The sequence below is a fragment of the Ursus arctos genome, unplaced genomic scaffold, assembly GCF_023065955.2.
Source record: "Ursus arctos isolate Adak ecotype North America unplaced genomic scaffold, UrsArc2.0 scaffold_37, whole genome shotgun sequence".
Taxonomy (NCBI): Eukaryota; Metazoa; Chordata; class Mammalia; order Carnivora; family Ursidae; genus Ursus; species Ursus arctos.
In genome coordinates this window covers 3794550-3819799 of record NW_026623053.1, presented here as the reverse complement: position 1 = coordinate 3819799, position 25250 = coordinate 3794550, and the positions used below count along the sequence as shown (strand labels likewise).

Genomic DNA, 25250 nt, shown 5'->3' with positions numbered 1-25250 from the left:
GGCGGCAAGAATAGTTTTCTTTCTAACCTGAGATACAGAGGGAATAGCCGAGAATATTGCTTTGTATGATTTCTTGTCATCGGGACTTCTGCTTATCTTTTGGAGGAGACGGGGGAGACGGGGGGGGGGATGAGCCATCACGGTCACGATGCCCAACAGCACCCCAACTCAGCTCTTCGCCGTGGTTCACGCCTCTGGGCCCCTCAGTGCCAGGTGCTGGGCAGGGCCACCTGGCTTTGCCTGGCGAAGGCGCCCGACACCTTTCATCCCTCGCTCTTTTCCTCCCTCCGTCATCGAGATTGGCACAGCTGAAGCACTGTCCAAGTTTGAAAATGCTGTTGGTGGTGGCGCTTGCTTCGTTGTGCCTTAGGCCTTGACCTTGCATGCGCGGTTCCCTGCGGTATGATAGGTGTGTGGAGAGCCCGAGCTGGTACCGCTCTGGGGGCTCCAGTGAGCTTGGCATATGGCATCCAGAAGAACCGAGACCCTGAGGAACAGAAGCATCCTTCTCTGTGGGTGGGAAGGTCTGGAAACCAGAGACAAACAGTCCTTTTGTTTTCAGGATTCACCTGCAAGTGGTGGGCGATCTCAGAACACTAGGTGGAGGTCCATCTCTGCGGTCCGCAAGTGTTTCTCCAGCACCTACCATGTGCTCGGGTGCTCGGGACAGATCAGTGGAGGGAAGAGACAAAAATCCCTACCTTCGTGGCGCTTACATTCCATCGGGGAAAGAGAGTAAAAAATAAATATACCCTTTGCTTGAAGTGCTAACTGCTAAGGACAAAGGGAGAACAAGAGGGAGGTTGGTAGAGAGTGATTTTTTTTTTAATTTTTTTTTAAAGATTTTATTTATTTAGTTGACAGAGACAGAGACAGCCAGCGAGAGAGGGAACACAGCAGGGGGAGTGGGAGAGGAAGAAGCAGGCTCCTAGCGGAGGAGCCTGATGTGGGGCTCGATCCCATAACGCCGGGATCACGCCCTGAGCCAAAGGCAAACGCTTAACGACTGCGCCACCCAGGCGCCCCAGAGAGTGATTTTTAAATAGGGACATTAAAGTAGGTGACTCTGGGACAAAGCCCTGAAGATGAGAAAGTGAACTTGTGCTTGTCTGGGGAAGAAGGGTCCAAACAGAAGAGCGCTGCGAAAGCCCTAAAGCAGACGGATGCGTGAGTGGTGGAGAAACAGCCAGGAGTCCAGTGTGGCTGGAGCAGGTGATGGGTGATGGCATCGGAGAGGGACCAGAGGCCAGATCATGGAAGGCCTCTGAGACCAGTAAAGACCGTGACTTTTACTCCATACACAGGGTGGAGGCCCTGGAGGGTGGGGGCGGTTCTAAGCAGAGAAGTGAAAGGCCTTTGTGTAGATTGTAACTGTAGCAAAGCCACGTAGAGGGTCTTGATTGGGCGCCTGGGTGGCTCAGGTCATGATCTCAGGGTCCTGGGATGGAGCCCGACGTCCTTGAGCTCTCTGCTCAGCAGGGAGTCTGCTTCTCCCTCTCTCTCCCTCTGTGATCTCTCTCTCTCTTTTGCTCTCTCTCAAATAAGTAAATAAAATCTTAAAAAAAATAATAAATGGTCTCGATTGAAAAGTCTGAGCTCTGGTCCAGAAGTCAGACGTTTGGGTCAGGAAGAGGAGATGTTTGTTTTTGAGGCCTGGGGGACATCATTTTAGTAGACGGAGTATCCAGGATGATTTTTGGAAGAAAAAGTGCTGTTGGAGTTGGGAGGCACCACTAGATGGGGACAGAGAACCAGGAGCAAGGCCCACAGGCCTCTGGCTCCTCCGCTCTCAGGAAGGCCTTGGCTATGGGAACGACGCCGGCGGCTTTGTTAAGGTGCCTGCCTCTCGGCAGTGTGAACTTCTGGATAGAGAATTATGCCTCTGCTGCTGTAGAAATGCAAATGTTTGGAAATAAAATCCATGGTTGAAAGCAGACTGTGGACAGAATGTGGATCAGCACAGGCCTGTCCGGCCCCGGACCGGAGGCCCGGCTCAGGGGAGGGGGTGGGAGGCCAGGAGCTCATTTGAATTCTTAGCTAGGACTCCTCACTTCTCATTATTCTAGAGTGAGATGTTTCCAAACCACGACCTGCATTGCCCTGTGCTCTTGTGTTTTCCTGTCATTATAATTATTCTAGTTTGCTCTTCAAGTCCATTATCCTGAGTTCTCCAGAAGCCGGCCTGAGTGCTCTGTGAAAGTCAAACACCGCCCTACTGTCTCAGGCCAAAGACCAGAGAGAGTAAAGGTTTAGGTCTGCATACAAAAATTAAAGGATTGAAATTACCACCTTCACAACTCAAGCTGAAACCCTTCCTTTGCCTCAGTTATTTGGATAAGGCAGGTGATTTTGTTTATTGGCTGATTTGCCCCAACTCTGCAGCATCCAAGATCTGCTTCACTTGCACTTGGCAGGATAATTTTGCCAGTGTTCCTTCACCCCGTGTAACGAGCAAGAGGAAAAGATGGAGGAAGGGGGACAAGATTAGGGAGAACAAAAGGGGTCAGGCATCAGGCCAAGGACTGATCAGAGAGAGTCTGGCCGAGGGGAAAAGAGAAAAATTAGACAGGGGTGAGCAAGAAGCAGAATGGGGGGCGAAGATGGGAGGGAAGAAAGCCCCTCACACAAGCAGCCTCTACCGGGGAGATGAGGTAACTACCCCCGCCTCCTCGTTCTATGGCCATAGTCACAGCTCTTGGGCCAACCCCTGCCAGGCCACTACCATGCACGTGTGTGTGCGTGTGTGCATGTGCATGTGTGTGTGTTTAAAGTCAATCGGGCGGGAGTCATGAAAGTCCCAGCAGCGCCAGGTGGACCTCTGCCTGTCTTCCCCACAGGACAACAGCTGCTGCTTCCTCTGGCCTGTGCTGAGAGGGGGTGCGGGGAGCTGGCCGAGAGGAGGGCCGGGCCTGGATTGGTGCCCACCTTTCAGAGGCCAGCCTCTCTCTCTTCCGGAGTTCCACACAGCCTCTGGATACCGATGGAAAGCCCATGAGAGTTTCCCTCCAAGCAGGAGCAGATCCAAATTCTGTTATCCTAATTTTGCTGCTTCTAGGATAAATAAAGGTAATGGGCTCCTTTTTGTAGACAGGGAAAGTGAAACAAACAGCAAGTTGGGGTCAGATGTGGGACTAGCTCTGGGTCTTTGAATTCTCATGACCTTTCCTGGAACAGCTGTGGGTCTGGAGGAGGCGGCACTGACAGAAGGTTGGAATCCTTGGCTCCCAAGCCAGTGCCTTTAGACAAGCCAGGATGCAGGAGAGGGGGACCTGCCCCGGGGCTGAGAGGCCTCATTAGGTCACTCTATCTCAGAAGCCATTGTCGGCTCCCCCTTTATCTCCAGAATAAAATGCAGATTCCTTAGCCTGATTTTCAAGGTCTGCCACAATTTGGCAAACCCGTCTTTCGAACTTTGTCTCTGACTTTTCTTCCACTGAAGTGCCTCAGTTCCAGCCAAGCTGGTTTCCTCTACTTTCTTAAACATACCTTTCATAATCCTCTTTATCTCTACTCCACTCTTAACTATTCTTTGAGATCCATCCCAAGGTCCCAGGATGACCCGCCCCTCACACAGAAAATTTGCTCCGATCCTCCGATTCAGAGGGATCTTCTCCCCCCTCTAAATTCCTGCAATTCTGTCTTCAAGACGTATGATGTTCTGCCTTGAATCATCGGCTATTTCTTCATACGTATTTATCATGTTCCTCCAGCTTAAACTATCGATATTCAGAAGTTACTCTTCTGATATTGAGATATTATTCTTCTTTCCTACTTCCCACAGGGATAGCTTAGTGCCTTGCATATAAATGCTTCTTAACTGATTCAGCGTCTGGGTTAGAAGGCGTTCATCGTGCCCCTGAACGATCTCAGTCCCAGGTGGAACCACCAGCAACCTCAGCACCAGTTAGCGAATGGAGGAACTGACAGTGCAGCTCCTGGACTTCAACCCTGGGGGTGAGGTGAAGTCATGACAAGAAGGTTGAGCTGCATGAAGCAATCCTTTGGGTTCAGGGACAACCCAGGAACTGCCCATGACATGCTATGCTGGTTGGGTCAATTTGGGTTGGACAGGGCAAAAAGTGACCCCACTGAGATTGTGGTAAGCTGCACCTGCCACTCTAGCCACACGTTCTGGAAACGCTTACCACTGGGGAGGGAGGGAGGGAGCGGATGTGTAGAGGACTATAGGCAGAGGGTCCCCCTTACGGGAAAAACCACTTAAAAGTCGTTTCAGCAGTGAACATTCAGTGCTCCTCTTGCTGGTAGAAAAACCATCACTACTAAAAAAATCTAACAAAAATATTTCTAAGTTCTGGAGGTTTGCCAACCCTTTTCAATATATAAGGCATAAGTAATTCTGCCCTTGTTAGGAAATCTGATTCACTCATTAGACCAGAGTTTCTTTTCTTTTCTTTTTTTAAGTGTATTTATTTGTTTTTAGTGATCTCTGCACCCAAGGTGGATCTCGAACTCAAGACCCTGAGATCAAGAGTCACGTGCTCTTCTGCCTCAGCCAGTCAGGTGCCCCAGACCAGGGTTTCTCGACCTCAGCACTGTTTACATTTGGTCTAGATAATTCTTTGTTGTGGGAGCTATCTTGTACAATGTCGGATGTTTAACGACATCCCTGGCCTCTACACACTAGACGCCAGCAGCCCCTCCCAGTTGTGACAACTAAAATTGTCCCCAGACATGACCAGATTGCACCCCCCCCATTGAGAGCTACTAAATTAGACATATGACCTTGAGCAAACTACTCCCTCTCTCCCAAACTTAGTTTCTTCATCTCTAGGATAATTCCCGTGTATGTAAAGCCCAGTGTAATGAGGCAACGGATCCCACGAATCTCAGGCTTCGGGAGCAGATGAAACCATGACAAGGATGTCAGCATGGAAGCAGCAACGCTATGGATCGGCACCTCGCAGACAGGATTTTAAAGACCGGGGCCACTAGAACTGCAGTCTGGAACCCGAAGGCCCGTCGCACACTCAGCACCTTTCCTGGTCCTGTGCTCAGGCCTCTGTAACATATGCTTATACGTGTGTCTTTCTTGCTGACTTATAAATGTAGTCTGGGCAAAGCTGTTTTGTTTACCTTTATACTGCCCCCCATATTTGTCACAGTGCTTTTCAGGTGGCATTTAACAACTTAAAAAAATAAACTTAAAAAAATTTAAGGTAATCCACACAGGGCATGGCTAATAATAGAAAGCTTCGTGAAGATGGATATAAAGTCAGGTGTCAGAGGAGGCTCTGCGTTGGCAGAGCAGGGATGGGGGAGGTCACTCGGATCATCCGGGGAATAAGAGAGGCTTTGCTGATGTTGAGTTGGGGAAAAAAGCGAGCTGGCGTAGAACCAGGAGATCACATCCAGTTACACATTGTTCATACACCGTGTGATGGTTCAAAGTCAGGTTCATGCGGACCATCTCACTTTCTTCTTGCAGCCTCATGATGTAAGGAAGGTACTCGTCCCATTTGAGAGACGAGGAAGCAGAAATTCAGTAGGTTATCTGATCTCAAGTCCCGAACTCTTTCCTCCCCGATGCGCTGCTCCGTTTCTGTGGCTGTGTGTGCTGAGCTGGGTGGTGGCAGGTGGGTAGCGAAGGAAGGAAGGGGAAGACCGGGAGCCTCTTCTCAGGGAAGCTGCAGCCTGGAGGAACCAGGGAAGAGGCGGCATGCTTTGAGGTGGGGACAACAGCCGACGTCCCCAAAACCGACACTTGAGGCCGCCAGGCTCGCAGCACCGCGAGGCTGCCCTCCGCGTTGGCCTGCAGACCCGGCCTGAAGGGCCCGCGCGGGCGTCACCGCCGCTGGCTTGGCCGTGCGCGCTTCCCCGGCGTGGTCTTCGGGCAGAAGCTTCTTCAGCAGGATTTCCGGGTTGAGCCTTCTCATGAGCTAGCTCAGTGGAGGTGATGGGGTAAGAGTGGGAGGAGGTGAGGAACAGCATCCCGGGTAAAGGAGGCGGCGTGAGCCAGGATGAGGAGGTGAAGGGAGGGAAACAGGCGAGGATGCAGATGCAGTTGGGGACATGGCGGGGGTCAGGTCATGGAGGGTCCTCTGTCCTACGAGGTGGAGAGCCTTACTGGAGTTGGAGAGCGTGTGGTGTCCTGGAGAGGGGAGAGCCTGAGCAGGGGAAGAGACAGGGATGGAAGGGACAGTTTCCGGAACAGTCTTAGATGTCAGGGCTGCGTGACTAATGGACTCATGCTCATCTTGAGTACTGACCAGGTGCCAGGCACTGGGCTGAAATCTCTTGATATACAGCATAATGAATTCTAATACTGCCGTGAGGTAGAAAATATCACCCCCATTACTAGATGAAGAAATTGCAATTTATAGTGTTTTTAACAAACGTAGACTGGTGACACACAGCCTGTAAGCAGCAGAGCCAAGATTCAGCGAGGATTTCTGGTCTGACTCGATAGCCTTGCTCTTAACCACCTTGCAGCCACTGCCTCCCCACAGGGGGAGTCAGGGAAGGGGAAGGGTCCAGGATCACAGATCGCAACTGAGGAAACGGGAGACAGGCAACACCGGAGGGGAGGATGGGGTCAGCGTCGGACTCCTGTTCACGCCGTCAGGAAGGGCAAGCGTAGGGGGCTACGCACGAGCAACGCCAGTACCCCCAACGCCTCCAGTACTCTGCACCACCCCCAAACTACACATTGGCCTTGGAACACTCGGGGGTCTGTGTTCTGACTCCTGACTCCCATTCTCTAGGACAAGGATGGTAGGTTGTCCTGCAAGGAAGCCCACAACCCGGACGATATACCCTGCAGGGAGGCCAGGCGGAGAGGCCTGCGGAAGTCAAGGGCTGTGGCTAGCAGGCTCTTTAGTTCTCATGAAGCAGCAGGTGTTGACGAAGAGAGTGAGGAGTCGGCCCTTTCCCAACATGACAAACTACAGTAAGAATCTGATTCTCTGGGCTCAGGGGGCCCACACTTCCTCACGTCCAGGTTATGCTGTCTCATCCCACCCGACAAGCTGGAGCCTTCGGGGTCAGCATGCATAGGTTTCTGGGAGCGCTCTGACTCTGATAGGGCCCAAGGTCGTAGGTGAGGGAGTGGGCTGATAGCGTGATTGGGATCGGTGTGGACGTGATGATGGCGACTGTGGGGGTCCACACTGAGGTCTCTGATTCTCCACCCAGCACTCTAGTAGGAGGCCCTTGTGTGCGTGTGTGGCCTCCGGTGAGTGGGATGAGTTGCAGACCCTCTGTTCTCCGAGGGTCAGGAATAAGCTGCACTTTGTTCCTCAGAAACATGACAGTGCTTTCCTTCTCACCTTTGCTCAGGGGCATGGCCTACAGAGCAGAGAAGACATCAAAGAAACCCCAAGAACTTGGCGCTTTCTGGCAAGGAGCTGGGACTAAGAGTTCCGATGACAACAGAAAGAGACCGGACAGCAATGTCTCTATCCTCCCACCCATCCAACCCCCTCAGCACAGCGGCTCCTCGGACTCAGGGGACGCTCCCTCCTCCCAGACTGGTCTTTGTCCAGAGAGCTCTCTAGCCTCTTCTCACCGGTCTTTGGCCTTAGGCTAGAAGAGTTCCTGCTGCTGCCCCGCTGGTCTTCCAGCTCCTGTCCTTTCCCCAGAGCGGCCAGAGAATCATAGTTCAGCCTGTGCCTTCTGACCCCTTTGCGTTTTTTACCAGAAAGGTTGACCAGAGCCGGGGATAATCGGGACGAGTCGCTCACCCAAGGACCAGTTGGACCTCTTATTCCGTGAGTGTTACAGTTCACAGACTGGGGGAAGCTGAGACCCTGGGGTGGACCGAAGGAGTGGGGGGAGTGCCTGAAGGTGGCCAGCCAGCTGAGTGACCTTGGGCAAATGTCTCCTCTCTCTGGGGACGTGAGGACCTGGGTTAGATGATCTTTGAAGTACAGGGGAAGGCACATGGGGAAGGCGGGGGGAATGCTGGAGGCTCTGGGAAGGGGCAGACAGCCACTCTAGACCCTCCTCTGCCACCAACCACTTAACTCTACCAGCAGGAGAAATGGCACCGGCTGTGGCCCGGGTCCTGTTTCTCCAGCTTGTTCTAGGGCCAACTCTGGTCGTGGACATCAAGGTGCAGATCGCCATCAAGAACTTCCGCATGTTACACATCGACTACCCCAGGGTCAACTACCCAGAGGGGTTCCAGGGCTATTGCAATGGTCTCATGGCCTATGTGCGGGGCAGAAAACAGAGCTGGTATTGCCCCCAAATCCATTATATGGTGCATGCCCCCTGGAGAGAGATCAAGAGCTTCTGTTTGGACAGCGACAGCTTCTGCGAGAATTACAATGAATACTGTACAGTCACAGAGGACTCCTTCCCTGTCACGATCTGCTCTCTGGCCTCTGGACAGCCGCCCATGAGCTGCCACTACAATGACACCCTAACCAACCAAAGGCTCTACCTGCTGTGTTCTGGAAAGCATGATGCTGAACCGATAGGTATCATCGGCCTCTACTAGGAAAGGAAGGCTTTCATTCTGAACGGCCCCCTACTGCCCCCACACACCAGCCTGTCCCTACTCCCAAACCTCTGATCCCTGGTCTAAGGCTTCCTCCCTGACTTCAAAGGCAGGCAGGGTCCCCTCCCAACAGACCAGGGAGGTAGGACAAACGTCCCGAGCTTCAGTCACCGTGCAAAGTCATACCGCCTTGTAGCCTCTTTCTAGCTTGTTTACCTCCTTTCTTCCCCCCACCATCCTCCCTCTCCCACAGACAGTCTTACCCACCCAAGAAGCTGACTGTGTCCAGTTGGCAGTGACTTTCCATCCACTGGGCCAGATCCTGAATCCTGGATGGAGGCCCAGAGCCTCAGCTCACACCATGGCAACAGGCACCCAGCTCCATGTCTCAGCTTCTCATCCCCACTACCTTCCTCTTCTCAGCTTTCCCCATCTCCCTTAGGACTCTCCACTCACTCACCTAACAGCAGGTCCCTCTAGCTACAGGGATCTCCCTGAGACCCTTAGACGCGTTCTAGCCTCACTCCTCTGGAACCCTCCTCAGTTCCCAGTCTGCTCCTCTCTATGAAATCAGTGATCTTCTCTCCACATCACCTGTTCTTTCCTTTCTCCTCTACCACAGAGCCCAGGGTAGTCTCTCCCTGACATTCCGAACCTCTTGTAGTCACCCTATCTTCCTTTCTCTGACCCTTTTTCCTTCCATCCTTCTCACTGTGGCTCACTGGAGTTTCAAGTTACCTTCTTTGACCTGTTCCCTCCAAGATTACTGCATCCCTTTCCTCCCCAAAGCTCCTCCTGACACCCCCAGACTCCAGGATCTGCCGCTGCCAGGACAGGGCTGAGGTGAGCCTGGCTGTAGTCAACAGAAGGTTTTAAAACCACATCTGAATGATATAAGATATAACCATTGGGTGAAAGTGGGGTGGAGGGTATGTGGGACCTCTCTGTACTATTTTTGCATCTTCCTGCGACTCTAGTCATTTCAAAATAAAAATATAAAAACACATCAGAATCAGTTCTGATTTCATTCCTTTTTCCTCAGCGCACCAGAACTCCTACTCCTGGAGTCCTGGAGGCCACCCACCTCTGGTTGTCTTCCTGGGCTACACTTAGCAGTGAGTGGGATCTTCTGTTCCATGTGTGCCATGGTGGAGGTGGGGTGGGGTAAAACTCAGTGCTGGGCTGGTTGTTAAAAGCCAGCTCGAGCACAAACTCATAATAAGAGTCAAACTGAGTAAATTCTTGGCCCATTCTAGCTGGCTTCTGTTTCTCCAACAAAACCTGGACTACAACAGAAGAGGAAGGTAGAGGGACAGGGAAGGGTCTAGATGGTGGTGTCTGAGTCATACTATGTCAAATCAGGACTGCTGCTCTCCTCTGGGAGATAAGGACGGCAGATACCAGTAATGTATAAACGCAAAGGAGCACATACTTTTGCCTCCGCATCTGGTTTGTCTCTTACCCCGAATATATTCCTCAGCTCTGTTCTTAGAAGCAGTTGTTGAAGGGAATGCTAACTTCTGGCGGGGAGGCATGAGGCTAAGTAGAGAAAGGATGCAGAACTGGCAACTCTACTCCTTGGGCTCTCTCTTCTGTCTGCATCGGTGGGCCCATCTATCCCTCATCCTGATGGAAGACAGAGCTCACGGGCTGCTGCACACAGATGTTTATTGTTCCCTAGGCTCCCTGGTGTTGAAGATGCCGGGTTGAGGACTAGCTGACCCTAGTTGTTGAGGCTGCTTCTTATTTGCTGCTCTTCTTCTCATAGGTGCCAGCACCCTTGTAGCCACTCACATAGCCTGAGTTGTCGGTCGTCTCTTCCCGTCCTGCGATCCCTTTGCCCTTGCCACTCTCGTCAAAGCGCTCCTTGTGGGTGCCCGTGTACTTGCTGGTGTCCGTCAGCCGGCTCACCCCACCCACTGTCGTTGCTTTCTGCAAGCCAGAGGAGGACGGGTCTGATCTCTCTCCTTCCCCTTCGCCATCACACCCCTTCTCCAAAGATGGCCTCTGATGCTGCTGGTACTAGTGCTCTGTTCTACCACTGGCACGGGGCTGCTTTCTCTAGGGCCCACGTGCAGCCATGGACGGGAACTGAAGAGCCAGCCACTCGTGAGACTTTGGTGTATGGGAACGCATGGGTGTGTGTGTGGATTTTTCTATTTCTAAGGGAGTTATTTTGACCAGGCTGCAGCCAGAGGACTTCAACCCAGACCCAATATGCAAGGTCCCTTCTGCTGGGAGGGCCCTATTTGAAACCTAGGGTAGAGAGGGGACTTAAAATAGAGAGAGGATAAATAGGGAACAGACTGGTGGGTGAGAGGCAGGTGGTCAGAGATTGCACCTCACAGAAGAGCAGGAAGAGGGGTGGGGATCACGTACCAAGTCTTCTGCGCTCAGCGTTCCCCCAAAGCCACCTGGACACTTGGGAATAAGTCTAAATTTTACTATTAAAATACATGTGGACCCCTCTCTGGACCACGTTCCTCATCTCTGAAATTACGAGATGATCTCTGAAGCCTGTTTCGATGCCAACAGGGAGCCAGAGGCTTTCTGCCTAGTCTCCCTACAGTATTACTAATGGCAGAGGTGAGAGACATTGGAAGATGGGAGGCGAGGCCGGAGCAGCAGCAGGGATCTAAAGAAGTAGAGTCAAGTGTGAGGGATAAAGCGTGTCACTCACGGTAACTCCAGTGGTAGCTGGATCCTTGCCTTCCATGAGTTTATAAACGTTCTCCAGAGCTTCATCTGGGTTCTTGTCCTTGAATCGTTTCTGGGCCAGTTCCTTCATCGCCTCCTGGAACTGTTGAAATGTGATGGTTCGGGCATTCTTGGCCCTGGTCAGTCAGACAGAAATCCAGAAACTCTGGAACATGAATTCATCACCTTCCAAGGTCCAACCCTCCCCTTACTCGGATTTGGTCTCTTGACACTGAGTGTCCTGAGGACAGGAAATAGTACAGGGCCAAGGACCCAGTAAGTGCTTAGTAGAACCATTACACATGTTCTGCTCCATGAACCCTTCCATGTTCCACAGCCTTGCTGATTCTACTCACTGCCCCTACCTCCCATCTCTGGTCCCTTACTTGACTTTGCTGAATACGATGTCCACATCAGTGGAGGTGACTGTCTTGCCATCCATGATGCCACAGTCTTTGCATAGCTTGGAGAAGTTTTTGTTGTTCATTTCAGTGCCACTGCTTGATGATTCTCCAAAGACAGCGAACCGCTGGAATGTTTTCCCTGCTTCTGATGCCATGATCAACTGGAGGTGGGGGAGGACAGTGCGGGGGGAGACTTGGGGGTGAAGGAGGAGGGGAAGGGAGGACTGAGGAGTAATAAGGATGGGGGTTAGGATAAAATCAGGATCAGTAATAGGAACAAAGCCCCTCCTCCCTGTCCCTCTCTTTCCTTTCCCCCCTCACTCCCATCCCACCTACTGTTCCCAGCACTAGTGGTACTAGTGTGGATCCTACATACTGAATAATCACCGCTATCACCCTCTTCCCTAAGACTTTTGTGCACCTAAGAGTACCCGGATGGTGTCTGACCCTTCACAGCCTTTGTTTATGTGTGTGCAGGGATGTGGGAGCCAGCTGACTGGAGAGACTGTGTGGCAATGGGGAAACAGACAGGGGAGGAGAGGGAAGCTTCTATGACGTCAGCAGTGTTTATGTGACATCACCTCCAGCCCCAGCTACAGCCCTAGTCTTGGGAAAAGGGTCCTTTCATTTCCCCACTTTGCATGCTACAATGAGCAAGTTGCCAACCTTCTGGTCTCTCCAGCTGATCAAGCTCTCCCTCATAATCCCAGCCCAGTCTGACCCAGTCTTCTGGGTCCTGGTCAAATTGGTTTATGCTCTGCCCCAAAAAGCTGAGAGGAGCCCAGGGAAGGGGTTAATGAAAACAGGCCTGCATCAGTCCAGCAGTGCCCTCCTTTTTAGTCTCAAGCCCAAGATAGTGACCGACACGGAGAATCCCAGTGCCTTTGGCAGACCAACCTCAGTAAGAACTTTAAATGGCTTCCAATGTTGGGCCCAACATGGAAATAGCACAGGCCTTGGAGTATAACACATCTGGGTGGGTCAAGGAGAGTGAAGTCAGGGTGAGGGTGAGTCTCAGACTCTGAAAATCTTCTAGATAAGTTTCTGTGCAGGTCAGGGATGTTCCTCAGGGGTTTCTCTTAGGCCTGTTCTCTGGCCAAAAGCCATATAGATGGATGAACTTCAGGGATTCTAAAACAGAGCAACTAGGTTGGTGATTCCCCTCCCCTTTCCTTCTAATCAGTCACCAATTGCTATGAATGTCACTTCCTTGTCTAATAAACCTTTTTTCCATTCCTATTGCTCCCACATTTAGTCAAGTCCTTGTCGTCTCCTATCTACTTGATTTCCCTGGTTTCTAAAGGATCTCTCCTAGGGGCACCTGGATGGCTCAGTCAGTTGAGTGTCCAACTCTTGATTTCAGGTCAGGTCCTGATCTCAGGGTTGTGGGATTGCGCCTGCCTATTGTTGGGCCCCTGGCTCTATGGGGAGTCTGCTGAAGATTCTCTCTCCCTCTGCCCCTCCCCCGCCCCTAAAATAAATGTCTTTAAAAGAAAGAACGAACGAAAGAATCTCTCTCCTATATGGAATGCCCCCCCAATCCATCTTTATCACCCACCTATCAGATTAATTTTCACAAAACTATTTTTTATCCATTAATCCTTCTCAAGTACTCCCTAAGGATCTTCAGTGCCAAGACTCTGCCTGTCCTTCAAGCACTTTCACATGAGGACCACACTTTACCAAACAACACCCACCTCTCATCAGTGCTATTCTTCATCTGGGACCGTATGGCCTGATAGGCTGCCTCGCAGTGTGGCAAGAGCAGAGTGGAATGAATCTGGGTGGGGATCTGAGTCGTGGATTTGTCATTTACAGCACTAGGTGGCTGGCCTTGGGCAAGTCACTGAAGCTTCTGTTTCAGAAATCTCTGAGCTTCATTCAGCTGCTCACCTGTACTGTGAAGACGATAATAGTATTGTGGGGTAACATATAGGAAGCAGCTTGCACACAGCAGCTAACAGTCAATTCTTCAAAGTAACTTCTGTGTTTCTGCCCTCACACTTTCCCTCATGCTCTCTTTCTTCCTGGATAGACTGTTCCTCTCTCCCACTCAAATATGCCGTGGTTGTACTCCTCATAAAGGTACACCGTAGGAACAAAACCCTTTTCCTCTTCTGAATTATACGACGATAATGGTTCTTAGTCTGTGGGCTGTAGTCTCCTGGGGAGGGGAGTTCTGAACTCTTGCAAGGGCCCCTGGAATCTATACATACACGAACATTAATCATCAACTGAATAAATAATATGCTTTGCACACGTAGCTATTGCTATACACACAGGGGTTATGATTGCCAGAATTCTATACAAACTGGGGAGCCTAGCCGGCGTGGTCAGTAGAGTATGTGGCTCTTGATCTTGGGGTTTAAGTTCGAGCCCCACCTTGGGTGTAGAGATTACTTAAAATCTTACAAAAAAAAAAAAGAATTCTCTACAAACTTATTTAAAAATATTGCTGAATTCGTGGTTTGTCTCCATCAGAGGATACTAAAACCATCGGGTGGGAGGGAAATCTCTGATCTCCCACTTGAGAAGGGTGGGAAATGATTGCCATAGAATTTATTGCCTAAACAATCTTATCTAAGCATCATTTTTCTTAGCGTTTTCTGTATTTTTTATTACTTCTCGCACCTCATCCATCATAAGCTTCTAGAGAGGGTACGACTACCCGTCACCTTTCTTTGAATTGCGTGCATACAGTGGCTTGCACACAGTAGGTACTTAAAACCGTTGCTTCACTGAAGGTATAGTTTGAAGCCGCTTCTGGCCCAAAGGAAGGAAGTTAGAGAGAGATTACCCTGGTTGGGCCACTTACAGCTGGGCTGTGCTGGAACCTGCCCTACGGAGACGAAGCCTACCTTAGGGCTTCTGCCTCATTTCTGCCTCTGGGAGGCTGAGACCCCTAGGCCGCTGCAGCAAACAGATCCCAGTGGAAATTTCCCACCTCCCCGCCCGCCACGCGCCCCTGAGTAAGCCCCTTATCAGGTTCCCCCTGAGTCATCCTGACCCAGAGACGAATTTAGATGCTGGAAGTTCCAGGTCCTTCCCTCCCCTATTCCAAGAAAGACTACTTTAGACACATCAGAGCCTTGCCTGGGCATTTTTTCTTCCCCAGTTCCAGGAGGGCTGGTGAGATCTCCCTCCTGTCCTACACAGCTTTATCTATGATCCTAATGCCAGCAGGCTTTTCCTTGTCCAGGAGAGTGTTAAACGGGCATCCAGAGGGGAGAGGGGACCAGGCAAGCTGCCAGGGTTGCCCAGCTTCTGGGCCAGTTTCTGAGGGGAACAGTTATGAAGAGAGTGGGGGAAGGGAACAGAGGAAAACTTCGGTGCTCCAAATTGGGAGCAGGTACGGGGGTCCTTTAGATGTGAGGTTGTTGAAAGCCGGGTTTGATCCTGATCAGCTCTCCTACTCTGGGTCACCTCCTCCCTCTTGGCCCCTCCTTCTTTCCAGTACACCCTGCCAAGTGGGGATGAAAGGGGCATTGATGTTCCTTGGATGGGAGAGGATTGTGGGTGGTGAGGGTGGTGGTGGGGGTGGTTCCCAGGCAGGAGGGGGAGGGTAATTTGGGGGTCTTGGGGGGGCAGTCTGTGCTGGTGTTGCGGTTGGCAGCTCTAGCTCCATTGGCCATTGTTCCCAACTGGCCTGCCGCCCAGCCCCCGAAATGGTAACTCAGGAACCAGGCTTAAGGAAGATGGAGTGGGGACCCTGGTGGGGAGGGGGTGCTGGAAGGGTGCAGGTGGGGAGATATTCAGTCTGGTTTCCTTGTGCCTAAGACAACTTCGGAACCCGAGGGAACCTCTCCTAACTGTCCCATTCCAGATGGCCTTCCTCTAGGGGCACAGGGAGGGCGCATCTACGGTGGGGGGAGGACAGGGTGAATGAGGGGTCTAGGACTGCAAACCCACCCCGGGCCCCGGGAGGGACACGCAGCAGTCCCTGAGAAACCAGCTCCTGGGCACTGAGATTCAGCCGTGCCGAGCTTGTCTCACCCTCCTCCGGGCCGGACTAGGAGGGGTTAGCGCCGAAGCCACAGGGTCTCTTGGGTTCCAGCCCGGGACACAGCGTCCTCCCCAAGCCCCCACTCCACCCCCGCAGAGTTAACTCCGCCCCTGCGCCTGTTTACCCTAGAGTCAGAGCCCCTGGGGGTCCCTGGCCCCTCCTCCGCCCCCCCTTGGGGCCTTGACCCGGGAGTCCCCGTTGGCCATCCTCTCCCCCCTCCTGCGATCTCCCTCTATTTATAGCGGCCCCCCGCATTCCCCGCCCCCCCCCCGCCTTGTTTTCCAACTTCTCAGGGAGCAGCCGAGAGCAGGCGTCGGGACGCAACAGAGAGAGGAGGTACCAGGACCCTGGGCACCCCGAAGTTGAAACTCTTGCGCCCCCGACGGCCCCCCACCCCTGCCGCGCTCCGTTGGTGCTGGCACACCTGCCCCTCCCAGCCGGCAAGACCCTCGCCTCCTCAGCGGCGATCCCCGCCCACCTCCTCCTTCCTCAACCTAGCTGTGTTTACCCGCGAGCCGAGTCGAAATCATGGGGTGTCAGCACCCCGGGTTCGTCTCCCCACCACCCGTCCCCGCTACTGAGTCTGGGGGCGAAAGAAGGAACCACAGTGCGATAGGCAGATCCAGGTCACGGGTGGGGGCGGTGTTGAGGGCGGGCGTGGGGATCCCCCGCAGGACTAAGGGATCCGCGCACGCCCCACTACCGCCTGGTCGCGGGGGGATGTGGTGGGGAGCGCGGAGGCACCCAGCAGTTTGTTTCCCTTAGAGTACCCCTGGGGCCCCCAGCACAGCCCCTCCCTGAGCGGCGCACAGCCTGGGGCGGGGTTTACTGGGGGTCTGGGGCGGATCCGCAGGGAGCTGTCGGCCCGTGGGCGGGCTGGGGCGGGCCGGGGGCGGGTCTGTGGGGAGCCCGAGCCGGGCGGGCCGGGGAGTCAAAGGCAAGTGAAGGTGGAAGCGGCAGCGGCGGCAGCAGGTAGGGGGAGGGGCGGGCGAGGGGCCGCAGGGCCTGGATGGCGCCAGCCGGGCGCGTGGGCGGGTGGATCCCAGCCCCCGGAGCTGACCGCCCGCGGGAAGAGGCCCGCAAGGAGGGGCGCCGGGCTGCGGCGCACAAAGGCGGAGGCTCCGCGAGCTGCAGGGCGTGTTTGGGGCGTGCGTGAGGCTGTGTCCAGCGTCCGGGGCGCTCCTCGCCGGCCGCGCGACGGTGTCGGTCCCCACGCGGACGGACAGCGTTGGGACTAGTAGGGACAGGTCCCGGGCGCTGGGCCCGGTCGGTCCCATCGGTCCTACCCATCCCTTCCCAGCTGGCGCTCGGCCCTTGCGGGTCGTCGGGGAGGCTGGGAGGAGACTGTGGGGCCGCCCTCCCTCCCCTTCTCCGCTCGCGGGACCCACACCGAGACTGGGTGGAGGAGAGACGCGAAGGCACGAGGCTTTTTAAATTTTGTTTTTAAACGTTTAACTGGGAAAACAGTCATGCTCAGCTATGCTCATCTCACTTGAGAGCTGTCAAAAATCTTGAGGATCCCCTAGTCCCTACTTCTAGTTTGCAAATAGGAAATCGAAGCCAAGGGAAGTAACTGAGTGGGCCAAGGTCACACCCTTCGCAGCAGAGCCGGGACTAGAATCCAGAGGTTCCGACACAAGCCACGCTCTTTCCTCCACATCAGCACTTCCTTCTCTCCTCCCCCAGCCTGAACTGATGATACCTGCTCTCCACGTTGCCCCGCAGGCCCCTCCAGCCTATATTGATTCTAGCTGAAGCCTAGAGAAGACGTGTTCATTGGACTCGTGGGTACAGATTAGGGAGGGTTAGTGACCCAGGTAGTCTAGATCTTGGCTGAGGCTTTCTGTCCCTAAAGGACCCAGCGTCTGTCTCCCATGTCATTCACCTCATTGCCTTGTTTTCTCAGACCCCAGAGCCAGGAGGAGAGAGAACCCTGACCCCTAACCCCACTGCATCCAGCCAATAGGAGTCTAGTAAGTGACCCCACCCCCAGGCTGCAGGCTCTTAACTGTCGAGCTGCACAGGTGTTCTGCTCCTCACCAGCCCCACTAAGGTTGAACGTATGCTAATTTATTCACAGTCGGGAGGGAGAATCTTGGGAGGAAGGGAAGGAAGTATTGGGTCAGTTGGACACAGGTGCCCCTTGTTCTTTTTGTTTCCCTCTCCCCCTCTTGGTCATGGTACTCGGGTCACTTTTAGCCCCTTTCCCTTTGAGGGGCTGACCTTGAGGCTTAGTTGAAGGTCACAGTTAATTAGGAACTCTCACTACTCCATCCCTCAGTATCTTCGGAGTACCCAGTCAGGAGCCACAAGTTTCATCCCTGCCTAACTCTGGGAGTGTGGGGTGGTCCCTAAATAGAGCCTGGGAAACCAGAGCTGCACTCCTGCCCCACCCTGGTATTTCCATCCAGGACAGAAGAGGGGGTTCCCAAGGTGTGGGGGTTGAGGGGCAGCCGTGGGGATGGCCAGTGGGAAGAGAAGGGGTATCCTGAGTCATCGGCCACCAGCCCTCCTTCCCAGCGGCCTGGACGTGGAGCCGGGGGGGAGGAGAGGCCCCGTGCGTGTCCTGATGCCCTCTGAGCTCCGCACTGCCCTGGGCTGAGAGAGGAAGCCAGGTGTAGGAGACGCGGGGAGCAGCCTCCCCAGCCATGGCGTCTCCTCGTCCTCCCAGGCCACCATGGCGGAGCTGCAGGAGGTGCAGATCACCGAGGAGAAGCCGCTGTTGCCAGGGCAGACGCCCGAGGTGGCCAAGGTGATGAGACCCCTGACTCCCAGGCCCGAATTCCAGACCTGCAGGCATCCCCCTCGCCTCCTGCCTTCCCGAACCCATAATCATTCTAACCCACAGCCCCGTTTTCTCCACCTGTACCCATGTCTCTCCCCCGTAGACCACAACGGGAGTCCAGGCCTCTGTCCTGTCACTGCACTAACCTTCATCCTCTCCTGTCTGTTTGTGTCATCTCTTTCTGTCTCTCGTCTCCGTTGCTCTCTTTCTCTACCTTTCTTTATCTGTGTTTCTCTCCATCTGTGACTCGACATGGCTGTGTGTCTCTGCGTGTATCTGTTTGTGTGTGTGTGTGTACGTATGTGTGTCTCTCCAGGAGGCTGAGTTAGCTGCCCGAATCCTCCTGGACCAGGGACAGGTAACAGCTTGGGGGCTGCCGTCCCAGGGCAGGAGGAGGGGTTCTCTCTCCCGGGCAGGAGAGGGCTGCTCCCCTCTCTGCTCCCTTTCCTTCCAGTCCAGTCCTTTCCCTTCCCCATCTCTCCTTTCCCTTCCTTCCTCCTTCTCACAGTTCCTTAGCGCTCTCCCACCCTTTAGGGTTCTTTTCCACCCTCGGAATCATTTTCTACTTTTTTATCTACCAGAACCAAATTCTTGCTGATCCTATTTTTAATTCTTTGTGCCTGTCTCCTCTCTTTGCCCCTCCCCACCCCAAATCCCCGACTTTTGTGGGATTTTGTGGGCATCCTTCTCCAGCCTTTTTTTCCTCTCAGCCTGACTCCTCCCTGATGGTGACCGTTTTTCTGCAGACTCACTCTGTGGAGACACCTTATGGCTCTGTCACTTTTACTGTCTATGGCACCCCCAAACCCAAACGCCCGGCGATACTCACCTACCACGATGTGGGACTCAACTGTAAGGACCTGAGCTTCCCCACCGCTCCTTTCTGGGAAGAGGCTGGTGGGAAGGGTAAAACCCCAGGGGAAGGGGAAAGGTCAGTACGGGCAGGAAGGGAGCCATGTGGCATATCAAGGGGGAGTTCTGTCCTGGTCTGACTATGGCATAAAAAAAAGAGGGTGGGTTCAGACTTGGGGATGCTTTTCCCTGGCTGATTCTACTGTCGGGGTGGTGGGGATTCTCTTTAGATAAATCTTGCTTCCAGTCGCTGTTTCAATTCGGGGACATGCAGGAAATCATTCAGAACTTCGTGCGGGTTCATGTGGATGCCCCTGGAATGGAAGAGGGGGCTCCTGTGTTCCCTTTGGGGTGAGAATTAGCTCCCTCCCTCCTCACCAGGCTTCGAGGCACAGGGCAGGGGCGGGGAAGAATGGACCAGGGGAGGAGGAAAGGGGAGACAGTGGAGACTCTGGGAGAGGGTGAGTAGGGCACCCTGAGGTGCAGGGCACTGGGGGGCAGCTTGGTGTTTTCCTTAACGTTCTTCTCTTCCCCAGATACCAGTACCCATCTCTGGACCAGCTTGCGGACATGATCCCTTGCATCCTGCAGTACTTAAAGTGAGAGGCCTGGGGACCCCTCCAAACCAGAGTTCTCCATCCGGCACAAGGGGGCCTTAGAACTCCTCTGTCCCCGAGGGTTCCTGGGCAAGTTGTGGCCTCTGGCCTAGATAGATCCTTCCTCCTCTGTGCCTCCACCTGACTGTTGAGAAGAAGAGGGGTAGGTTTGGAAATGGCTTGAGTCGGCAGAGCAGTCCTGATGGATAGAGGCAGGAAAAGGAAGCGGCCCTGCGTGGCCCTGCCTCAGGCTGAGGAGGGGCTTCTCGGATCTGGAAGGTAGAGAGGAAGAGGCGGATGACAGAATCCCAAGGAGCCAGATAGACTTGTCTCTTTTCCTCCCACTTCCCCTCCTCCAGACACACACCTGGTGCCCGGGAGCCCTGGGTGTGAGGGAGGGTGGGAGAAGGAAGGGAAAGCCCGGTGAGCCTCTGTGGAATGCACGCTGAGTGCTGACGACTCCTGGCTTCTGGCCCTGGCTCCACTTTTCCTGGGCACCCGGGCCCTGGGCAGCTCGGGTTCACCTTGTTGGCTCTGTTTTCCCCTGTTCTCCCTGTTCACTGAAGTTGTGTCTTTTCTTTCTTTCTTTTTTTTTTTCCCATCTTGCTTCAAGTTCCCTTCTTCCCGGTTCCTTACAAGGAACCAGGAACTAAAACAGAACAAGTCGAACTAGCTCCTGAGAATTGAAAATGGACACAGAGCTATGTAGGAAAACAGTGTCTGCTTGGCAGATGGGTGTTTCTTTTCAAGATACTAGCTCCCCAAGAGAGAGCTGAGGTAGATTTCAGGGACCTAACACTGGCGACCAGTGTCAACGGTTAGCTCCTCAGCACCTTCCTTCGTCGCGTCCCTCCAGGGAAGGTTGCGCTCTGTCCTTTGTGTGTGTGGCCTTGGGAGGGAGGGTGAGGAGTCTGGGAGCTAAAGTTTTGGACACCAGGGCCCATTAGATACACGTTTCTCTTTCGCAGTTTCTCCACAGTAATTGGAGTTGGTGTTGGAGCTGGAGCCTACGTCCTGTCACGATACACCGTAAGAAATGAAAAAACAAACAAACCCAGACAAGGGGAAGGCAGGTTTAAGGCCCATGACTGATGAGGAGAATGTTGTTTGCTAGAGTGTGTTTGTGGGGAGAACTTGGGTATAAGGGTGGGGGGCAGGCCCCAGGGGAGCCTCAAACTGGCTGGAGCTCAGCGGGAAGGGAATAAGGCCCCGCCTAGCCTCTGATTTCCCTTCTTTCTGCTACTCCTCAGCTTACCCACCCGGATACGGTCGAGGGTCTTGTCCTCATCAACATTGATCCCAATGCCAAGGGCTGGATGGACTGGGCAGCCCACAAGGTTTGGAGGGGCCTGTGTGGTGAGGTCTAGGGTGGGGGGGGGGCCCTTGGGACGGGGAGTGCAGCAGGAAAGATGTGTCACTTTTTAGCCTGGGTCTCTCTTCCTCAGAGTATCCTGAGCTTGCTCACCTGCCTTTCCTCATAGCTAACAGGTCTCACCTCTTCCATTCCGGAGATGATCCTTGGACATCTTTTCAGCCAGGTAAGTGGTTGTTTGTGGAAGATGAAAGAAGTGGAGGGGACCGGCAGGGGCTCGAATGCTTGGGGTGACTTCCTTAGATGGGACGGGATCTGGGGAGGGAAGAAAGCTTGCCTCTTCTCATCCAGTAACTATTGACTTCTCAACCCTAGTTTCCCCTTTTCCTTCCGTCAGGAGGAGCTGTCTGGAAATTCTGAGTTGATACAGAAGTACAGGCATATCATTACACACGCGCCCAACCTGGAGAACATCGAGCTGTACTGGAACAGCTACAACAAGTGAGAGCGGGGTGCGCGTGCGGGGGAGAGGTACAGGCAGCAGCCGCGCATCCTGGGGAGGCGAGGAGGAGAGGGAAGTCCGGGACTCACACGGCGCGAGGGGGGCAAGATTTGGTGCGCAGCTGGGCAGCTGCGGGCCAGACCCCGTGGGGTGAATTGTAAGGAGCTGCCCCCTTTTTTCTGTTTACTTCCCTTGGGATTTTGGATTTCCAGAAGTGAGATGATCTCTTCTCCTTGTGCCCTTCCTCCCCCTTCACTGCCCTCCGGCCAGGGACCTGGGGTACAAGTGACCACAGGGATTTGAGGCCTGCCTGCCACTTTCCCCTTTGGTTCCCACTTTTAATTGTTAATAGTTGACTATAATTTTTGGGAGGAAGATAGGTTCCTCAAGGAGGAGGTGGCTTCCATCTGGATGTCTGGTGATGCCTGCCTAAAATTCCTGCTCTTCTTTGAACCCCTCTTTAGCCGCCGAGACCTGAACCTTGAGCGTGGAGGTGCTGTTACCCTCAAGTAAGGCTTTAAGAGATAAAGCTTTGCCTCTCTCCCTGGATCTTCCCTAGGTGCTTATATCCTTTAGAAGAGGGAAAGTCTTTTAACAGGGAATTTTCTCCTCATCTCCCACCCTATTCTATGAAGCAAATCCCACCTTCTAGTCTTCCCCTTTTGGGTTGTCTTGGAAGGGCCAGTGGGGTTCAGAAGACTGTTTCCTCTTTGGAGCCAAACATTTTCCAGCTGCTCTTCTGGGAGGCGGGTGAGGGAATAGCAGGGGCTCACCTTCTCCTCCCTGACACTATGCCTCTAGGTGCCCCGTGATGCTGGTGGTAGGAGATCAAGCACCCCATGAAGATGCAGTGGTCAGTAGAGAATTTTGGGGTGGGTGAGGGAGGATTGGAGTCCTCGGGTGGTGGTCAGAGGGGTGTCTTGCCAAGAGGCAATCTCTGTTTGGAACTGGGAGAGCAACTGTGGGGCCTAAGAGGTTGATTCCTGGTAAGAATGAGATGGGCATGGGGCTGATGGGAAAGGAACTGGGATCTGGGTCCTTGGGTCCCTGGGGTCCCTGGGTCCCTTGGATGGGAGAGGCCACAGGGAGTATGACATCATTCATTCAGCCTCCTGCTTACACCAGGTGGAGTGTAACTCAAAGCTGGACCCCACCCAGACCTCTTTTCTCAAGGTCAGTAACCCTACTCCAGGCCCGCCTGACTCCTGGCCCCCTGTCCAGAGCCATAGACCCTCCCTAGATTCGGTTTCCAGGCCTTAAGGTCCTGCCTAGGAGCAAGTGGGGTGGATAAAGAAAACATACCCTCAGGGCCTGGTGTGGGGAAGCTAGGGAAGAGAGAACCTTTCCTACCTCTTGGCATGGCTGCTTGTATTTATGTCTGTGTCACTTCTTCTGGATGGCTGTCACCCATCTCCTGAACAGATGGCCGACTCTGGAGGTCAGCCCCAGCTGACTCAGGTGAGTACCGCTGTCCTCGTGAGATGGGATATTAGTGGTACTGAAATATATACTTTGCCACTCCCCCCACCCCCACCCCGCCATGGCCTTGGGCTCCAGCTCTGCTTTGAATTCACCTCACTGTCCACCTCTCCTCATCTTACTTCCGCAGCCAGGCAAGCTGACCGAGGCCTTCAAGTACTTCCTGCAAGGCATGGGCTACAGTGAGTATAGGGGTCAGAGGCTATCATGAGAGCAGGGAATTGCTGCACAGAGGAGGGATGGGCAGTGAGGGTGGGGAACCATTTCAGGCTAATTCTGGGACTTACCACCATCTGCCGAATCATAGACCCCCACCCCCAGCCCCATTAGTTACTCTCATACCACCCAAGCACCCCACTTGGAGTTGCCGGCCTCTCTTTCCCACCTCCTGTCTTCCTGCCTGCTTATGCTTTTGTCTCCACAGTGGCCTCATCCTGCATGACTCGCCTGTCACGATCGCGCACAGCCTCCCTGACCAGTGCAGCGTCCATTGATGGCAACCGGTCCCGCTCTCGCACCCTGTCCCAGAGCAGCGAGTCTGGGACTCTCCCTTCAGGACCCCCGGGGCATACCATGGAGGTCTCCTGTTGAATGACCTTTGTTGCCCTGGTGTAGGACCCAGCCCTCACCTCCCCCAGCACTAACCTGGGAGGTGCACAGGGCACTGGGCCAGAGTAAGGGAAGATGGGCAGATCATGTGGGGAGATGACCTTGATCTTCGATTGCTACCCTAACCTTGACCTCTAACCTGTGATTCCCCTCAGATCCTGGGAGAGATGTCCTAATATCTCTTAGGGACCCAGACCCCTGAATTATCCCTCTCCCTCATTTTGGTGTTAAGGTGGAGAGGGCATGTGTTCCCTCTCCCTAATCTAGGTGTCCATAGATAAGAGATAAGAGGTTGTTGTAGTTGCCCCATGGTGCCTCCATCAGACTCTCCCTACTTATCCCATTGCAAGGGTAGGGGACTTGGGGCTGAGACTCCATTCACCAAAGCTGATATGGCTTTTCATTAACCCTTCAGATCTCTGAAGAGTATGGGCCTAAATGAATGTGTGTCGGAGGAGGCTTGCTGGTGGGTTAGTGGTCCTCAGGATGGGATAGAAACATCCGGTGTGTGAAACGGAAGTTGGAATGGGAAGTGGTGGGCAATGAAAAAGCGTGAGGGAAGGATTGGAGCTGGGGCAATAGGAAGGGGCCTGGGGCCATTGGCTGCACTAACTTTGGTAGCTGTCTAGACAGTGTGTGTCTAGAGTGGGAGGGGGAGGGAGCTAAGCTGGAGCAGGGCTGCTTGGCGCTTGGCATAGGGGTGGGAAGGGCTATCTTGGGGCTCTGCCCACACTGCGTTATGTGTGGAGGGTGCCCTCCTGTGTCCCACAACTTCTGCTGTAACAATAAACTGTAGAGGAACTGAGTGTGGTTCTTCCTTGTCTGAGTATGCCTGCATTGTGCCCCTTTTCCCACCCTCCCCCTGCCCAACTCACATTCTCTTCTCAGATATGGCCTGGATACCCCATGGGATGTGACTACATAGGCACGCGCCCCTGTTCCAATAGGATGGTATTATCCTTGCTATTGATAGTATTTCCAAGTTTTGGGAAGAGAGGAGCTACTTAGGTCTTACAAGACTTCCTTATTAGTTATGGATCCTTGAGAAATGCCATAGGATTTCAGAGATGTCACCAACATCATGATCTTAAGAAGGAAGTACAGAATGCTGCCTGAAGTGTCCAAGGACATCTTGTGATCATCTTCCTATAGGATCCTCCCTAGGGGGCACCTAGATTCCATTTTAGACGGTTCAGTACAATGCGCAGACCAGGCCCCACACAGTTACTCGAGAGGTTGTGTTGCTCATAGTTGGTCCCAATCTGAAGACTCCTTCAGGAGAGTAACAGCCCAAAGGAGGAAAGGAGAATTTCCTCTAAGGAGTCCTCCTCCCCCATGAAGCCAAGAATTCGGTGTGTTTAATGAACACACTATGTCTGTGGTTCTCTGAGGAGCTTTTCAACAAGTTGCACGATACTCATCAAGAGGACCTCAGATACTCTGTGGCCGTGGCAGGCTGATTCTTGGGCTCTTGGGGCACAAGAAGTAAAAAACGGGAAGGTACTTTCTATTGTTTTTGATAAGAGTACTGTGGATGGAATATTACAAGG

General features: G+C 53.5%; 3 protein-coding genes and 1 long non-coding RNA gene across 11 annotated transcripts; 3 read left to right on the top strand and 1 right to left on the bottom strand.

Moving 5' to 3' along the window:
* Positions 1 to 2824: 2824 nt before the first annotated feature.
* On the top strand, positions 2825 to 5185 carry LOC113248491 (uncharacterized). 2 transcript variants are annotated; one of them, XR_003313518.4, is made up of 3 exons: positions 2825 to 3066; positions 3782 to 3954; positions 4442 to 5185. It is a non-coding gene; the product is annotated as an uncharacterized LOC113248491 (long non-coding RNA). The 2 variants fall into 2 exon arrangements; XR_006408509.3 differs by having other exon boundaries at positions 2866 to 3066; positions 4793 to 5185.
* On the bottom strand, positions 4399 to 16371 carry TPPP2 (tubulin polymerization promoting protein family member 2). Of its 3 annotated transcripts, none has more exons than XM_057306444.1 (6): positions 16074 to 16371; positions 13260 to 13455; positions 12460 to 12693; positions 11545 to 11786; positions 11142 to 11295; positions 4399 to 6125 (listed from the first exon to the last, which is right to left on the bottom strand). In XM_057306444.1, the coding sequence occupies exons 3-6, from the start codon at positions 12532 to 12534 to the stop codon at positions 5898 to 5900; spliced, it is 699 nt and encodes a 232-aa protein (XP_057162427.1). In that variant the 5' UTR covers positions 12535 to 12693; positions 13260 to 13455; positions 16074 to 16371; the 3' UTR covers positions 4399 to 5897. The 3 variants fall into 3 exon arrangements, with proteins under 3 accessions (XP_057162427.1, XP_026345759.1, XP_026345758.3); XM_026489973.4 differs by lacking the exon at positions 4399 to 6125 and adding an exon at positions 10114 to 10393 and having other exon boundaries at positions 13260 to 13460; XM_026489974.4 differs by lacking the exon at positions 12460 to 12693 and having other exon boundaries at positions 13260 to 13460.
* RNASE13 (ribonuclease A family member 13 (inactive)) lies at positions 8000 to 8683 on the top strand. The gene has a single exon (XM_026489975.4). The coding sequence runs from the start codon at positions 8000 to 8002 to the stop codon at positions 8459 to 8461; it is 462 nt and encodes a 153-aa protein (XP_026345760.1). The 3' UTR covers positions 8462 to 8683.
* Positions 15823 to 24505, top strand: NDRG2 (NDRG family member 2). 5 transcript variants are annotated; one of them, XM_026489959.3, is made up of 17 exons: positions 15823 to 15901; positions 17472 to 17538; positions 18237 to 18317; positions 18667 to 18708; positions 19097 to 19202; positions 19433 to 19553; positions 19739 to 19801; positions 20767 to 20827; positions 21049 to 21135; positions 21280 to 21336; positions 21508 to 21611; positions 22077 to 22121; positions 22414 to 22465; positions 22738 to 22785; positions 23035 to 23070; positions 23222 to 23273; positions 23516 to 24505. In XM_026489959.3, exons 3-17 carry the CDS (start codon positions 18243 to 18245, stop codon positions 23680 to 23682), a joined length of 1116 nt encoding a protein of 371 aa, XP_026345744.1. In that variant the 5' UTR covers positions 15823 to 15901; positions 17472 to 17538; positions 18237 to 18242; the 3' UTR covers positions 23683 to 24505. The 5 variants fall into 5 exon arrangements, with proteins under 5 accessions (XP_026345744.1, XP_026345743.1, XP_026345745.1 ...); XM_026489958.4 differs by lacking the exon at positions 15823 to 15901 and adding an exon at positions 16454 to 16537; XM_044380580.3 differs by lacking the exon at positions 15823 to 15901 and adding an exon at positions 17252 to 17353.
* Positions 24506 to 25250: the final 745 nt, after the last annotated feature.

What these genes read in the sequence shown, in the direction of transcription:
- RNASE13 (XM_026489975.4), top strand. Translation starts at nt 8,000, where the DNA reads ATGGCACCGGCTGTGGCCCGGGTCCTGTTTCTCCAGCTTGTTCTAGGG.
- TPPP2 (XM_057306444.1), bottom strand. Translation starts at nt 12,534, where the DNA reads ATGTGTTATACTCCAAGGCCTGTGCTATTTCCATGTTGGGCCCAACAT. An exon ending in ATCGTATTCAGCAAAGTCAA is followed by an intron (nt 11,296 to 11,544) that starts GTAAGGGACCAG and finishes CTGACTGACCAG; the next exon opens with GGCCAAGAATGCCCGAACCA. An exon ending in CAGCTACCACTGGAGTTACC is followed by an intron (nt 6,126 to 11,141) that starts GTGAGTGACACG and finishes TCCCCTGCTCAG; the next exon opens with GCTCTCCCCTCTCCAGGACA.
- NDRG2 (XM_026489959.3), top strand. Translation starts at nt 18,243, where the DNA reads ATGGCGGAGCTGCAGGAGGTGCAGATCACCGAGGAGAAGCCGCTGTTG. An exon ending in TCCTCCTGGACCAGGGACAG is followed by an intron (nt 18,709 to 19,096) that starts GTAACAGCTTGG and finishes GTTTTTCTGCAG; the next exon opens with ACTCACTCTGTGGAGACACC. An exon ending in TTGGACATCTTTTCAGCCAG is followed by an intron (nt 21,337 to 21,507) that starts GTAAGTGGTTGT and finishes TCCTTCCGTCAG; the next exon opens with GAGGAGCTGTCTGGAAATTC.